At 46.4% G+C, this 16,735-nt stretch overlaps 4 protein-coding genes across 4 annotated transcripts; 1 reads left to right on the forward strand and 3 right to left on the reverse strand.

Moving 5' to 3' along the window:
- Positions 1-1,238: 1,238 nt before the first annotated feature.
- Positions 1,239-3,614, forward strand: PCYB_093370 (hypothetical protein; the record flags this gene model as incomplete). Its single annotated transcript, XM_004222451.1, has 9 exons — positions 1,239-1,319; positions 1,552-1,760; positions 1,945-2,047; positions 2,241-2,330; positions 2,565-2,598; positions 2,715-2,842; positions 3,025-3,117; positions 3,318-3,362; positions 3,498-3,614. Coding segments are annotated over 9 exons (900 nt in total), but the record flags the coding sequence as incomplete, so codon positions are not given.
- A 1,484-nt stretch (positions 3,615-5,098) lies between these two features.
- PCYB_093380 (hypothetical protein) lies at positions 5,099-6,088 on the reverse strand (the record flags this gene model as incomplete). Its single annotated transcript, XM_004222452.1, has 1 exon — positions 5,099-6,088. The coding sequence occupies one exon, from the start codon at positions 6,086-6,088 to the stop codon at positions 5,099-5,101; it is 990 nt and encodes a 329-aa protein (XP_004222500.1).
- A 979-nt stretch (positions 6,089-7,067) lies between these two features.
- Positions 7,068-10,466, reverse strand: PCYB_093390 (transcription elongation factor; the record flags this gene model as incomplete). Its single annotated transcript, XM_004222453.1, has 2 exons — positions 7,068-8,840; positions 9,180-10,466. 2 exons carry the CDS (start codon positions 10,464-10,466, stop codon positions 7,068-7,070), a joined length of 3,060 nt encoding a protein of 1,019 aa, XP_004222501.1.
- Positions 10,467-14,272: 3,806 nt separating this feature from the next.
- Positions 14,273-16,152, reverse strand: PCYB_093400 (hypothetical protein; the record flags this gene model as incomplete). The annotated part of the gene is made up of 4 exons (XM_004222454.1): positions 14,273-15,073; positions 15,216-15,455; positions 15,708-15,752; positions 16,063-16,152. 3 exons carry the CDS (start codon positions 16,150-16,152, stop codon positions 15,216-15,218), a joined length of 375 nt encoding a protein of 124 aa, XP_004222502.1. The 3' UTR covers positions 14,273-15,073.
- Between the last annotated feature and the right edge of the window lie 583 nt (positions 16,153-16,735).

The raw sequence follows: 16,735 nt of genomic DNA on the forward strand, positions 1-16,735 counted from the left end.
AAAAAAAATTAAAAGTGAACAGTGAGAGGTGAACAGTGAATGGTAAGCAGTGAGAAGTGAACAGTGAGAGGTGAACAGTGAGAGGCGATCGTTGAGTGGTGAAAGGCGAATGGCACAAATTAGCAAAACTTAACTAGCACTTAGTGTTTAAAAGTGCCACTTTTTTTTTTTGAAATTCAGGATAAGGCAGTGTAATGCATTTATCTCTGCTTAACCGAAAAAAATCATTCAATAGTGTATGCATTTTTCACTTAGAAAAAAAAAAAAAATAGTAACCCTTTGATGCTCGTGTTTCGTTTTTCCTGCGAGAGTTACGGGTACCATTTTGCCTTCGTCTCGTCGTCCCCTTGTTCCACCCATTCTTTTTTCCATCACTCCTTTTTCGACTCCCCTTTTTTTACTCCCATTTTTTTACTCCCCTTTTTTTACTCACCTTTTTTCACTCACCTTTTTGCTCTCACCTTTTTTCTCTCACCTTTTTTCTCTCACCTTTTTTCACTCACTCTTATTTCCCGTTTTCCCCTTTTCCCTTTTTCCCTTTTTTTTTTTTTTTCCTTCCCGAAATGAAGAACAAACATTGAAGAGAGAGGCACTCCACTTCTACGTCGCGTTTGTAACGTTTCGTCTGCACCCCCCTTCTTCTCCATTTGTTATGTACGCGGCTGTGTGCTTACCTTTGTACCCTGCAGTGTTCGCATTTTTACGTTTCACTGCATTAGTTGCCATTCCACTCGGTTTCGGTTTGAGTACTTGCAGGTGTGTGTAGGCTCAAGCAGCGCTAAGTGGGTATCGCTCACCGCGCGCGCACACCTGCACACATCGCACGCATAACTACACACACTACACATAACTACACACACTACACATAACTACACACACCACACATAACTGCACACACTACACATAACTGCACACACTACACATAACTGCACACCTGCACACACCACACACCGGTTGTGCTGCAACCACATTGAGCGAACTAACCCGTCAAGTGTTCAAAACGTAAGATGATAATTTTGCTCGCCCCAACTTTGCCCCCATTTGTTCTTCGCCCACGTTTGTCCATTTAAGCAAAACCGCTAACGAAATGGGATCCAAAAGTGAGCTAAATCGGAACGAACTGCCAACAATAGAACACTCGCGTGTTTCCCCTTCTTACCGGCACAGCTAGACAGACTAGGAACCCCCAATCGTTGCAGAGCTCTGCACCCACATATACTTCACAAGGCGTAGAAAAAATGAGTAACAATACGATGGTGACCGAGTACATATCGCAGAAGGCCTTGATGTATGAGCCCACCGAGGAGGAAATTAAATTTGTAAAAAGAAAAAAAGGGAACCTCCCAGATTATCGCGCTGCATGAGTTGCAAGCGTGGATAGACACATCGAACGTCCACACATCGAATGCCCACACATCGATTGCCCACACATCGAACGTCCACACATCGAACATCCACACATCGAACGTCCACACATCGAACGCCCACACATTTGCTAATGCCCAGTGGGACCCATTCAGTAATCACCTCTCTCTCTCCCCCCATTTGTAGCACCACAAAAATCAGCACAAAAGCTTAAGGTACATTTTTTGTGGTAAAGAATTGGACGAGTTCGAAAAGGAGAAAATACAAGAGCTAAAGGATCATGTCAATAATTTAAAAAAAAAAGAAAAAGATAGCCAAGGGGGAGAAACCTACGAGTCTACATTTAAGGATACAATTTTTGAGGATGATAATTATGTGCTTCGCTTCCTGCAAGGGTGAGTCAGATGAACATCGAAAGGGTGTTTAGACATGTGCTTGGGAGAGTATACGTATGTACCCACGCAGGGGGTCACTCTTACATGCCGACTCGACGCTGACGCCGCCCCACACACGCGCATCCACTCACGCACGCATACACTCACGCATCCACTCACGCACACTCACACGTACACCCCGTAGAAACGAATTCAACTTTGAAAAATGCTACTACGACATGCTAAAGCACTTGGAGTGGCGAGATGAGAACCTCCCTGTGAAGTACGAGGATGTAGAAGATATGCTGGTAAGGTGAAAGGTGTTTGGCGAGAATTGCGAGCAGGGGAAACGGTCTGATGGGTCTTATGGTTGCCCAATCGGACTCCAGCGTAGTGAGGGTGCAGTAAGAACGTAGTAAAAACGTATTAAGAACGTACTAAGAACATAGTGCCGTTTTCCCCCATTTTGTACCCTATTTTTTTACCTATTTTTTTCTCCAGAAAAAGGGATACATTTACGTGCACGGGCGGGACAAACATATGCACCCCATAATTATTATCAACTGTAAAAATTTCATTTCTGCAAGTGCGGTAAGGAAAAGCATTTCCCGGAGGAAGGGGGGGGAGGGAGTTGCGCCCTCCACGAAGGGAATACTTCGATGGAGCAATAGTATGCTTGCGATTTTGTGTCTTTTTGGAGTGCCCCCTCCCCGCTGATGAGAGTAGCAGGACATGGTTTTCACGTCACCGCGTTCTGCACGTTTTGCATGCTTATTTTATTTATTTTTTTTTTTTTTTTTTTTATTTTTTTTTTCCCCGCCGCAGAAGGACGTTTTGAAGGTGGCCTACTACTGGATGGGTAACGAGTTCCCCTTTTTTTTTACCTTCCGCGCTGCTCTACTTCACACGTGAAGCCGTTCCCATTTTTAATGCACCCACCGCAATCGACATCGTCTCCCCACCTTCCCACCACAGAATTTATCATATCTAAGCTATTCATCGAAGGAAAAATCGAGCAGTGGAGAGTCATAATTGACTTATCACACTGTGGTGTGCTGAACATCCCCATAGGGACGTTAAAGGATATTTCGAAGTGCCTCAGTGTAATGGACGAGGAGGACGCGAAAGCGGAAGGGGGAGAGGAGAGATGAGAGAGGGAGAGATGAGAGAGGGAGAGAGAGAAGGGAGAGTTGGGACTGACGAACGCCCCGCCCTCACATACGCTACATCAAATCAACCACACATACAAGGATAATTTCCCACCACCACCATCACCCCTTTGCAGTGTAATTACAGATCGAGGCTATCCAAGATGTTAGTCCTGAGCGCCCCTCTTTTTGTCACAGGCATGTGGCACATGCTGAAGTCTATCATTCCGGTTAGTTCATTCGAGGGGTAGACCCTGTGCGATGGCAGTGAAGGACGTCATCGAAATTGGGGTGCTCTCTCCCATTTGTGTTTCCCCCGAGTGGGTAAATACCCCCTACTCTGCACTCATTAGTGTGGCTTACCATCCCATTTATCCCTCTCCCCCCACACACTCACACGCACGCACACGCACCCTTTTTCACTTTTCAGGTCGTAACGCAGCAGAAGATAACAATATCGTCCTCGGAGATAGATGTAAGTAGAAGTCTCATCATCGCCACAGTCGCGGTTGTCCTCATCATCGCCACCGTCGCGGTTGTCCTCATCGTCGTCCTTTCCCTCCCCTTCATCGTCCCTTCCCTCCCCTTCATCTGCCTCTCCCCCTTGTAGAAAAGGCTCCTGGAGCAAGTGGACCTGGACCAATTAGAGAGTAATTTGAAGGAGGCACATTTAGAAAATGGGATGAATGTTTATTTGTCCGACGCGTCGCGAGAGGGGTTGAAGAGTGTGGGTTTGAAGTGGGGGCATGGGGGGTGGTACTCCCCATAGGGTTCCACCACACCCACGTCATCTATTTGCCACTCCCACCTCTCCCCATCACCACGTCCACCTCGCCTCTTCACCACTCCCTCCCCCCCTTATTTGTAGAAAAATTCGGAGGAACCTGCGAAAACGCAACCGTCTTCACCAAACCAATCATGCCATAAACTCACTTGGTTACTGCCCTTCCCCCTTTTTTTCTCCCTTTGGGTTATTTAAATTTTAAGAAAGCAGTTTTTTTTTTTTTTTTTTTTTTTTAAATATTTTAAAAAGTGCCTTTCACCAAATGTTCGGCATATTTTTGTCGCTTCAGCCACGACAGCTTGTGTACCTTTTACCTGCCACGTCGACCTTTTCCCTTTTTTTTCATTTTTCCTTTCCATTTGCCTCCTCCCCCCACACGTGTTTATACAAGTGCACACATATGCGGCTTGGTAGCGTCCCTATGTTTACCTAATTTTTCCATTGCGTTGCGTCTTTTTGCCCTCGTTGATACCGTTGTTGTCGTTGCTGTCGTTGCTATCGTTGCTATCGTTGCTATCGTTGCTATCGTTTCTTTCGCTTCTTTCATTTCCCTCGCTTCTTTCATTTCCCTCGCTTCTTTCATTTCCCTCGCTTCTTTCATTTCCCTCGCTTCTTTCATTTCCCTCGCTTCTTTCATTTCCCTCGCTTCTTTCATTTCCCTCGCTTCTTTCATTTCCCTCGCTTCTTTCATTTCCCTCGCTTCCCTCCTCCTTGCCCCTTTTTTAAGTCCCTTCGTCCACAGCAGACTCGATTAATTTTAAATTTTTTTTCACGAAAGGGGTGCCATGAGGGGGCGCACCCATGGGTAGCTGCGCGGTGGTTCTTATGGGTAGTAGCCCTACCCATGTGTAGCTCTGTCACAAATCCTGATCGTAAAACATGCCATAAAGGGCACGCTTGCAAAGGATAAACGAAAGGCAAAAGAAAAGGTAAGAAAAGAGGAAGCAAACGTGCAGCACACAGTAAAAGAGCTTCTTTTTTCTCCTTAAAAATTGGACAAACTGGTGCTGCTTTTTTAAAAAAAAATTTATTGGATAGGTCAATCTGCCTTTTCTATATTTTTTCAACTTTTTAAAATTGTGTAGACAGTCTGCAAATATTGGGTGAGGGTGAAATCATTTTTGCTGTAGGATAGCTTCACTGGAGTGTACTTCCCCCCTCGTGCATTTATACAGCTATGCGTAAAGTCTTATGACAGGGAGATGGTCTCTACGTAGTGATGCCTGATAGCTCTGCACAGAGGAGCGCTTTGTTGTCGGGTGAACTTATTACCTGTGAACCGCTTCACCGCGGAGGTGTGTCCCTTTGGAGGTTCCGCGGAGCCAGCCAAGCTCGCCTCTTCGGCGTCCTCTTCGTCTAAACGGGGGGGATGAACGTTTTCGGTGTGGCTCTACGCGAAGTTTCTTTGCGGCTTTTTTGCGCCATTTTTACGCTTTTTTGCGTCTTTTTCGCTTTTCTTTTTCGCTTTTCTTTTTCGCTTTTCTTTTTCGCTTTCCTTTTTCGCTTTCCTTTTTTGCTTTCCTTTTTCGCTTCGCCCCACCTTCACTGGTGACCGCACCCGGGTCCTTCAAGTCCACCACGTCCATGTCCGTCGGCGCGTCCGCGTCCACCGCAAAGTCGCCCGCCTCTTCACACGCCGCCATACCTGCTAAGAGATCGCCCAAATTTTCCACCTCGCGCAAGTCCACACTCTGTGCGTAGCTGATGCCTCGGGGCACCCCGTCCACAACGAACGCACAGCTCTCCTCCTCTCCCCCGTCCTCCCTCTTCTCCCCACCGGACGTGTAGTCGTTCTTCATAGATATGCACTCATCAATTATGTCTAGAGTACCGATTTTTTTTTTCTCCAACTTGGTGTTTATTACGTTGTTTAGTAGCAGCTGTAACTGCTTGCTCCTTTTCCTGTCCTCCCCCTCGTCATCTCCATCACCATTTTCATCGTGATCGTGATCGTATTCGCTGTTGCCGTTAGAAGCGTGGAACGTCCTCACCACGCTGCTGTCGTTGCTCGAGACGGTCGCGGCGGTCTCGGCGTCCGATTGGTCCTCCGATTGGGCCTCCGATTGGGCCTCCGATTGGCCGCCGAACTCGTCACCCGTTTCTCCCTCCGAGTCGATATCCAACTCAATGGCTTTATTTATATCACTTAGGTTTTTTTTTATTCTACTGAAGCTGGCGTTTATAATGTGCACGCTCTTCCCGATGGAGGAGGCGCACGTCGACTTATCTTCGCAGCTGTCCGAGTTGTAGGCACCCTCACAACCAACACTGTTCGTGCTATCATCCTCCCCGTAGTTATTATTACCTTCCCTTCTCCCATCCTCACACTTGGTGTGATCACCACCCTGTACTGTGGACAGGGTTGTAGATGCTCCTTTTTTTATCATCTCCACTAAAAGTGGAGGGTGGCTCTTCATCACTGTGAAGTTGGGTGGAGGTTTGGGCGAGTTTGCCTTTTACCTTTTCGTCGGTGCTCCTCCCTCGCCCAAAGCTCCACCCATCGCACTTTTTATATTTTCTCATCTCTTCGTTAAGCGAGACAAGCGTGGAACAAGAAGACTATCACATGCAGCTGGTCCATCCTTTCTGCCGCTTTTTATTGGATTCACAACTTAAGGCACAATAGGTTAAGCAGCTAGCCAAAAGTGGAGAAAAAAAAAAAAAAAAAACCTGCGCGATGAAGAGACAGAGCTGGTAATGATAAATCTATAACAGGCATTACTTTTGCTACTTTCTTTTGCTCCTTTCTTTTGCTTCCATCTTTTGCTTCATTTTGTGTACGTTATAAGTTTGCAGTTGCCCAACTGGGGGATAAAAAAAAAAAAAACGCAAATGCGCGCGTGCACATGAGCGTGCGCACATGTACCGTGCATAAGTGGGGAAGCTCCACGGTGATAGGCCCATAAATGGAGAAGACACGCCCACGCAGGAGTGCAACACATAGAGAGGTAAGCCCGAGCACCTTTGAGCGATTCAAGGTCCGAATCGGCAAAGCGTCCCAAAGCAGTGGCGCTACTTCGTGGGGCCTCGCTCGAAATAATTCAAATGATATGTTACTGAAGGGGGTGAAAAGCATGCAGGTTGGCTGGTGCAGAGGTGGCACTCACCGGGGGAGACTCTCCATGTATCCCTTCGCTGGTCATCAAAGAGGGCGGAGTGGACGCTCGCGCGGCGGGAGGAAAGAAAAAAAAGTGTAGTTTGTCCAAGTGGAGGAAATGCAAAAGTGCCAAGGCGGAAAAACGACACGGCAAAAAAACGACAAGGTAAAAAAATGCGGGTGCCCAAAAACGCTTCTACTGCGCTTCGGCTCTGCGGCGACTACGCCACGACTGGCCGCAACTCCGTCGCAACTCCGCCGCAAATCCGCAGCAACTCCACCGCACCCCCGCTGCAACGTCAAAGCTGCTCATTCCTGCTGGCGTCGATGATAGCAAGGATTCGATTGTAGGAGTTGTCTAAGAAGGTCAGGATGGGGGATGAGGCATACTTGGGCATGTGGTCATACACGCCCTTCAAATTCTGGTAGGTAAATTCAAAGGAGTATTTCTCCAAGGGTGGTATCATCAGACAGACCTTTTTCTCCTGGTCTTCATTTCCGGAGGATCCTTTTCTCCTTTGTTTGGAATCACTCAAGTTGGCATTACTGTTGCTAGAGGGGAACGCATTTTTCTCCTCCCCATAGCTATCTCCATTTTTTAGCGGATCCAACTCATCGCTCAGATTGGAAGACGCCCTCTTTTTTCTTCCATCACAGGGATGCACGAGCCCTTCATCATTCACTGCGCTCACTGCGCTCACTGCACTCACTGCATTCACTGCACCATCCTCGTGGTTGACTATACTATCCTCGGCATTCACTTCACTACCCTCCCCATTCATTTCACTACCCTCCCCATTCACTCCATCCCCCCGGTGATTTTTTTCCTGCTTCTGCTCCAAACTGCCCACTTGCCCCTTCTGCTCCAAAATGACATTTGGGTGATGAAATGCTTCCCCTTCTTCTTCTTCCAGCTTTTTAATATTTTTTAAATCCAGGAAATTCTCACGAAGGTAAATATTTTCATAGAAGTACTTCCTCTCGTGTTCCTTTCTTTTGTTTTTCAAACTCATGGGAGCTAAATCAGATGAGTCCATATGAGCTAGATCTGTTGCTTGTATTATTCCGTTCAGAATTTTTTTTCTCAATTCTGAGTTGTCCTTCCTTATGAGGTTAGAGCAAATGGAAAATAATTTCATCTTAATTTCCATTTTGTCACTAAAATTTTGTATAACTCCTTTTACGATTTGTTCACTCAGTTCCTTTGTATCTGTAGTTGCTTCTTCTTTATCGAGGGCAAGTTTTATTTTTTCGATAACTTTGGTGTATTTACTTATGCTTCTATTCGTTGCGTCGTCTTCGTTGCATGCGCGGTTGACGTCTTCCACGAGCGTTTTGTACTCTTCTTCCTTCTTCCGCTCTGCACCCACGGGGTTCCCACGGATGGAGTTTCCACCGCCGACGTGCCCACCGAGGGAGTTTTCACCGCCGAAGTTTCCACCGCCGAAGTTTCCACCGCTAATATTCCCACCGCCGACCTTCCCCATGCAGTGGGCACCCCCCGCTGCGGTGGTTCCTCTCTCCCGTATGGCACTCTTCTTCCCCTTGCCGCTTTCCCTCTTGGCTGGCCTCCCTTTCTTGCCCCCCTTCTTCCTTCTCTTCCGCCCTGACACATGCTCCTCGTTGCAAAAATCAGAGTCCCCACTATATACCTCTTCAATCAAAATTTGATTCTCCTCCACAATATCTTCATCCGTGTGTCCACCCAGGTCATCTTCGATGATATGATCCTCTTCACTTTCGTTTGACAAGCATCCTTCATCAAACAGCTCATCGTCATCTTCCTTTTTTTTCTTCCTCTTCCTATCGCTGCGTCTTTTGTTACTTTGCGTTTCTTCCTTAAAGGTTTCCTTCCCCTGTGGGGAGGACTTTTCCCTTCCTGCTTCTTCCATTTGGGGGTTATTATCATCGAGGGTTTCCTGCTGCTCATCCAAACTTGTTGCATCCTGCCCGTGGCCCCCCACAGGGACTACTTCGCCTTTCTCACGGCTTCGTTCTGCGGGATGATGGCTGGCAATTCCCACCTGGTTGGCAATTCCCAGCAGGGTGGCAATTCCCACCAGGGTGGATTTCTTCGCGTGGGAGGGTTTCCTCGCTTTGTTGGTTTCTTCCCCTGCAAGGTTGGCTCCATCCGCATTGTTTGCATCATCCACCTGGCTGGATCTCTCCACCTGGCTTGCTCCCTCCACTTTGCCTGCTCCCTCCACTTTGCCTGCTCCCTCCACCTGGCTTGCTCCGCCCCCGAGTTGCCCCTTTTTCCCTTTCTCCTCGCTAGCCATGCCCGCACGCGAACTGCGCTGCCCCTCTTGGGCCCCGCGTTCGGCCACTTCGCAGTGACGATCACTCGTGGGAGGCGAGTGCGGTGGGTGCGGTGAGTGCGACGTGTTCGACGAGTCCCGCGCGAGGCCCACCTGTGCCTGCGCCCGAACTGCGGAGCGGTCACTGCCAATGGGGTTGCTATTTCCGATGGGGTTGCTATTTCCGGTGGGGTTGCTATTTCCGGTGGGGTTGCTATTTCCGGTGGGGTTGCTATTTCCGGTGGGGTTGCTATTTCCGGTGGGGTTGCTATTTCCGGTGGGGTTGCTATTTCCGGTGGGGTTGCTACTGCCGGTGGGGTTGCTACTGCCGGTGGGGTTGCTACTGCCGATGGGGTTGCTATTTCCGGTGGGGTTGCTACTGCCGATGGGGCTGCAATTTCCGGTGGGCTCGCTACTGCCAATACTGCCGATGCTGCTTCCCATTTGATGCTTGCCCCCATGCGCGAAGGCGAGCACTTCCTCGCTTTTGTTGCTCTTCCGCTTCCCGTTTGCACACACGAGGGAGTTTTTTTTTTTCTTGCCCCCCTTCTGTACAGGCAAATTTTTGCCCTTATCAACAATTGACATTTTTTTTTTCTGAGCATTTAGCAGCGCCTTCTCCTTGGGTACATTGTACAGGCAGAAAAAGGAAACGTCAACGTGGAAAATATTTTCCATGTACCCATTGTATATTAAAAAATTATGATTTCGCGAATTCACAAGATCGCAAAAGTAAAAAAAAAAAGAGAGGTGTTCAACTACATGGTACACATTATTGTGAATGCAATTCGGACAGATAAAATAAATATCTGTTTGCTTTACCCTTTGTCTTTTGATCCTTACATCATATGTTTTTTTGTACTTTTCTAAAAAGGGACCCATTTTTGTCAAGTCCCCAGGTGACTCGCAACTCTTCAAGCCATTCACGTGGCTATATAAAAACTGGCAAAGGAATATATTTATGTCAAAATACGTTTCGCAATTGAAACAGAAGAAGTACAGGTACTCAAAATTTTTGTATGTCAAAACGTACGTATTATTTGTATCACAGAATATATTGTATGTGTCTCTCACTGTTGTGTATACGTTCGAATTTAAATAAAAATGGCGATTTTCTGTGGTGCTCCTGTTTATACTTATGCAATTTGGGGCTACCTGAGGAACCATTTGCCCTTTTTTGCACAAGAATCGCTCGTAGTAAAATACTCTAAAACTGCAGCTGTGTTGGTCCCTCCGGTTCTTCTTCTTCTTCTCCTCTCGCTGTGCTGAGTTGAACACAATTTCGCCGTCGTACTCGCAATAACCCCTGTGATTTGCCTCTCCCGGTGTGCCCTTCTCGACTGCCCCTTCCACGCGGCTTCCCTTCTCGACTGCCCCTTCCACGCTGCTGCCCTTCTCCATTGCCCCTTCCACGCGGCTTCCCCTCTCCATTGCCCCTCCCACGCGGCTTCCCCTCTCCATTGCCCCTCCCACGCGGCTTCCCCTCTCCATTGCCCCTTCCACGCGGTTGCCCTTTTTTCCCCCGAACTGAGCCCCACCCAATCTCCTACTATGCTGACAGCACAGGGGAAACTCATCGAACAGGTAAACGAACTCGTAAAAATTAAAAATTTGGATCCTATGAAGCACCTCTTGTTCGCTAATATCATTGAGGTACCCCAAGCAAGGTAGTACATTCCACCTGTTCATATGGCAATCTAAGTTGTTGTATAAAAATTTCTTGCAGTCACTACTGCTATATATCAATTGACCTATAATGCTAACGGTACTCTTCTTTTTCACAAACTTATATAACTGAGACATGACGATTTGGTTGTTATGTCCTTGGATGCTAACTGTGTCATATTTCTTTAGCTTACCAATTCGACTTTTAACGTACTTTTTTTTTTTTTTTTTTTTATTTTTTCTAAATTTTCATTATACTTTTTGATTACATCGAGAATTTTTAAATTGCTCATGTGGGTTCCTTTTTTTCCACTTTTGTCTGTTCTGTTAGGTGAGAATGCAGAGAGGGAGGAGGAAGAGGAGGAGGAGGCTGACGATGAGGAGGTGGAGGAGCAGAACGAGTAGGAACTGGTTGAGGAGATGGACTCGGAGGAGTGACACGAGTTTGTGGACGACACGGATGTGAGCCACGCTTCCCCCGGGGTATGGCGCCTGTTCGTTTGGTTGTTCCCCCCCTTGGGTCTTGCCCCGCAGAGAGGGCCGCCATCATCACTACCGCGGTTGCTACCATGGCGGTCATTACCGTAGCGGTCACTACCATAGCGGTTGCTACCATAGCGGTCATTACCGTAGTGGTCACTGCCATAGCGGTCACTACCATCGCCCTCCCTACCACCACCTCCCTCCCTGCCACCATCGCGGTCACCCTCCCACTCATCCCCCACATCCGTTTGCACATCAGCACCACTGTCTTCATCCCCCCCGCCCATCTGCGTAACACCCCCGTATTCATTCCACACGGCTCCCACCTTCTGCAGGCCCCTCTTCCCCCCTGACGTGCCCATCATTTCTTTCTCCTCAAGCTTGCTCCGAGCCACAACACGATCAAGGTTGAATTTTCGCATCCCCGAATTCTCCCGCTCATCATGTTGCTTCAGCTGCTCAAGAATTTCATAATTTTCAACATCATTCGAGGAAAAAAAAGATTTCAATTGTAGCATGTTTGAAATATATGGCCTCTCCTCCGATGTATAGCAAAAGGAGTTCTTGTTCAGGTAGTAGTATAACTGACTTATGTCACTTAGCTTCATATGGTTATTCACTCTTTTTATATCTAACTGTGTTATGTCTAGATCGAAGATATTCGTTGAATTGACATCTACAAATTGTATGGGTTCCACCACATCTGTGTCTTGTTCCTTCCCACCACTCTCGCCATTTGTGCTGCCTTCTATGCTGCCTTCTATGATGCCTTCTATGATGCCTGCTCTGCTGCCTCCACTGCTTCCTCCTCTGCTGCCTCCCCTGCTGCCTCCACTGCTTCCTCCTCTGCTGCCTCCTCTTCTGCTTTCCCCTTTTTGCCCCATCGTCCCCTGGTCTGCAATACGCCAATGTGCTTTGCCCCTCTAGGAAATTAACGCGGCGTCACAGAGCTGTCTGCGCCTCATGCGGGGGGAGGCAGCACGCTGCAGCTTCGAAAGGTGTGCTGACTAACACGCTCCTCCAAAACGTTCTCTATTTGGTACATTCGAGCAGGCATGTACACGTAGGTATGGTAAGTGTATACGACCTTGTGCAGCCTCCTCCTAGGGGGATAAGTGACAATGAAGAAGCTTCAAAATTATGTCCCCTTTTCTGGAGAAATTGCGCAACGGGGATGTATCTACGTGTGAAAAAATTGCGAATCTTATCCCGTTTTATATCTCAAAAGGGCGAAAGATTAAAGAATTTTTTTTTTTTTTTTTTTGCCCCTTTGGCAGCCTACTCGCAAGGAACACAATTCCTTCCAGCTGATTAGGCGAACGTATGTTGATTAGTCGGGCGGTAACTGTTGTTCGTTCGTTCGTTTATTATCTACTCACGGACTTGTTCGCATAAGGTGTTTTATTTTTTCCCATTCAGTGTTGTTGCTTGGCTGTTCAACGCAACAGGGGATAGCATATTAAGCCATCGGAGCCCCGCATATAAGAATCGTTCACGGTGATGAAAATTCTGCCTACATCGTGCGTATATACATGTATAGCATATGTATTGTTCGCGATCATGCATGGGACACTGACCGTGCATGTATATACCCCCGCGCGCAGTGCGGAACAACAGCCCCCAAATTTTTTTAAGTAACCATGTCACGTAGCGCTAATTAAGTAAAATTTAAAATCGTGATAATTGCAAGTGCTTCTACGCGACTGTAGAAGATACGTATGCCTTTTTTTAACGCTGTTTTTTTTGCGCGTCATGAAAGAAGCTCAAATATGACAGCGCGGATGGGTCCACCTGGGGAGCACCCCAGGGTTCCCAATAGGGGACAATAATATTCTCATCGTTCCGCGTTTTCCCACCGCATTTCTTTATTTTTATTTACCCACTTTCACTTGGTTAATTTTACAAATGCGTGAAAAATGCGCAGGTTAGCTGGTTCTCACAAAATTCACCTTATTCTTTTGGGATTTCCGAAAAGGTGCCAACAAATTGCTCAAAATGGGAATCACACAAAAGGGGACAACCACAGAACAAAGTAACGGGGTGAAACCCCACCATGTGATAGAAGACGCGCAAAAAAAAAAAAAGGGGCAAGCTCATAAAAGAATTAATCAGTCGGAAAAACACACAACGCGTGTCTCTCGGATGATAAAAGGAGAAAGCGCAACTTCAACACGGAATTTGTGCCGAACTGCGAAACGTAATTTAAGTGAACAAATGTAAAAATAGCTAGCTGGAAAAAAAAAAAAAAAAAATGCGCAAAAGTGGAACTTTTTGTATGACCAAGTCAGGCAAAAATGGAACACGAACAAATGCCTATTCTGTTAGGGAATAAAGCAAAAGTGTGACAATTTCTTCCATTGTGCTCCTACCAAAGAGAATACACCATTCTGTGCGATTACTCCTTTTTTTTTTACGAACTAACAGATTGCAGCGTTTAGTGGTGAATTGGGATTTTTTTTCCCACTGAAATATGCTCACCTCATTAGGTACCTGCACACTTAACAACCGTCCTACCGTGGCGTCTTTCCGCTCTGTTTGCAAATAAAAGGTACAAGATATTTTACCTAAGCGCATTGCGTCTTTGCATTAAGAAACAAAAAAAATGGTACAAATAGGGCACAAAAAGGGATGACACGAAAAAAAAAAAAAAGGAAAAGGCATTTCCACATCGCTAAATTATACCATAAGTATAGTCGCGTTGTAAAATGCCTTAATGTGTACTGAAAAAAAAAAAAAAAAGACCCATCCTCATATAAAACGCGTGGAGGGGAAATATAACTTTTCAACCTTGAAACATTTTAATGACAAAAAAACAAACAAGATGACAAACGGAAAAAGGACAAACGGAAAAAAGACAAACAGAAAAAAAATGAGAATTTCAACGTGGTGCCATTGTTCGCACCCGCGTTGTATTATCAAAAAGGGGGGAGGGATCATATGAGCACTTTGGCCAGTTCACCGGTGTGTAGGGGGCGCCCCCCCCCTCCTAATCCGTGTACACAAACTGGAAGTACTGCTTCGTTTCATATATATCCCACCTCTCGTTTGCATGCCAAGCTTCAATTCACGTTAATTTTAAAAATTTCCTCGAGCTTCAATTTGGGCGTTTGAACACTGTGCGATTCGATTATGTTGTTGTAGTTATCACTGTTGATATTTACCAAAATGAGGAAATCAATTTTTGGGATCCTCTTCTTTTGGTTGTTTTTCTCATTAACTATCAAGGTGGAGACCTCGTCCGCCTCATTCACCAAGTCGGAAAAAATTTGGTCCTTAAAATTTATATCCTTTTTAAATTTGGTAAAAGCATAGTTGTAAATTTTTATCATTTTGGTCGCCTCCAACTCCACATTGGCAGCTAATTCTTTGTTAATGCAGTAAATGGAATAGTTAACAAAATTGTAATGTTCATTTACGGAAGAATCCATAGAGTTGTAATGATTGTACAGGTAGCTGCTTCTTTGTTTTTTATTTAGTTCTGTTTTTTCTTGGGTGTTTGTACGGACGAGTAGGTTCTCTATTAGATTAAAAATGCCAGAGTTGGCTTCATTGAAGCTGTTATATTTGTTCGTTATCATTTCGCTTATTGCTTCCTGGTTCATGCTTGGCTCCAGGATTTCTTTGATTTTTCCAAAGAACCATTCATTGGCCATGGCGGAGGCGGTTTCCTGCCCGGCCTGACCTCCACCGTCTTCTTCACTCAAGCTGGCGGCCTCCACAGTGGCTTCTTCCACAGAGGCTTCTTCCGCAGAGGCTTCTTCCGCAGGGGTTTCTTCCGCAGGGGTTTCTTCCGCAGGGGCTTCTTCCGCAGGGGCTTCTTCCACAGAGGCTTCTTCCACAGGTGCTTCCTCCCCGCTCATGGACGCGTCGCATTTCTGCCGCTTACCCAAACCATCCTCATTCGTTACTTGGGACTCATTCCGGCCTCTACCTTCATCGCTCGTGCAGTAGTCAGCGTAGGAACTGAGATCACTGAGGAAGGGGGACTTGTCCCTATTTTCGCTAGTCAAATGTTTTTCTGCTTTTTTTTTTTTTCTTCTTCTTCTTTTTCTTTTTATCTGATGAATCTTCGTCCATTTCGTTTATGTTTTCCCCAAGCGTTTTGTCTAGAACGTCGTTGCCATCTTCGTCAATCACTCTCACGAAATGTTTCGATGCTTTTTTTTTTTTTTTCCCCTTTGGGTGGACTTCCTTTTGGTCAATGTTATTTTGGCTAGCTTCTTTTTCTGCACTGGGATTGTCCTTTTGATGTGAAGCAGGGGGGGGGAAGGGGAGGCGAAACGTGCAAATGGGTAACCATGACGCCAAAAAAAAAAAAGGAGAAAAAAATGATCGCACATGGGTACATTCTCAGATGAGAACTGCACCTCGCATTATTTGCAGGCGTCTAAACAGGCATGTCCTCGCGCGCGGCCTCTACTACGTGGAGGAACCTACGTGGGGCGGTCTTTGCTGCTCTTGTTCACTTTGGCCTCGTGCGGGCAGCTCGCCTACCTCATATCCTAGCATGCTCCAGAGGTTGTAGTTGTTGCCGGTGGCCTGCGAAGAAGCGAAGGGGTACGCTTAAATGGGGTACGATCAAATGGGGCGTACTCACTCACATGCGTTTGCGCGTTTGGCCACAAGTTGGTTGCCTCCCCTTTGAACACATTTGCCGACGCACTGCCGCAGGTGAAGACCAGGGGGATGACGTACCCCCAACTGAGCTTTGCTCTCTTGGGGGAATCACCTCTCATACCCATGGGGTATGTAGATATGCCCTTCCTATCGGATGGACAAAAGTGCACCAAATATGGAGTACTTTCTTCCCCAGTGAGTCTAATCACTCATGAATGCAGTAATGCCTTACGTTGCCATTTTCGCTAGCAGCGTTTCCGTCACCATTGCCGTCGGCAGTTGCTTCTCCCCCGCTGTAGTTGTAGTTGATAAGGTTCCACATGACTGGCGCCTACCGCGGTGAGCTTCCTACAGAGGGGAAAGCTCTTCGCGGGGAAGAAAAGGAAAAGATTTCCTCGCACTGAACAAAAATTACGTAGCGGTAATAATCAAATGAGACCGCGGTGGACACACACACAAAAAAAAAAAAAAAAAAAAAAAAGGGAAAAAAAATCCATGCGTTGAAGGCTCCTATCCCCGTGGGGGTTAATAAAACAAGAGAAGCCGCTCAAGGGAAGAATAATTTTTTTTATTTTTTCCCGCTAATTTGTATTCTCCTCCATTGGTGTACTCAGCGAAGTGTATTGTATGTAGCGCTTAATTGCAGTCACACATGCACAGGACGGTAATGTTCCTTCACTTAAGAGCGCAACGCGATACTGTGCGATAAAAGTATCCCCTGCGCAATTCCCGGGGGGGGTATTATGGTATTACAAATAAAATGGGTATACCGCTTTTCCGCGGAAGAACTCGGAAAAAAAATGAAAAGTCAAAAACAGCAAATGTCATAATTGACAACGGAGAGGAGGAAGAAAAGAAATTAATCTAACTGTTGTTTGAACTTAGCCTTTCTTTTTTTTTTTTTT

Source organism: Plasmodium cynomolgi, chromosome 9 (assembly GCF_000321355.1).
Source record: "Plasmodium cynomolgi strain B DNA, chromosome 9, whole genome shotgun sequence".
Classification (NCBI taxonomy): Eukaryota; Apicomplexa; class Aconoidasida; order Haemosporida; family Plasmodiidae; genus Plasmodium; species Plasmodium cynomolgi.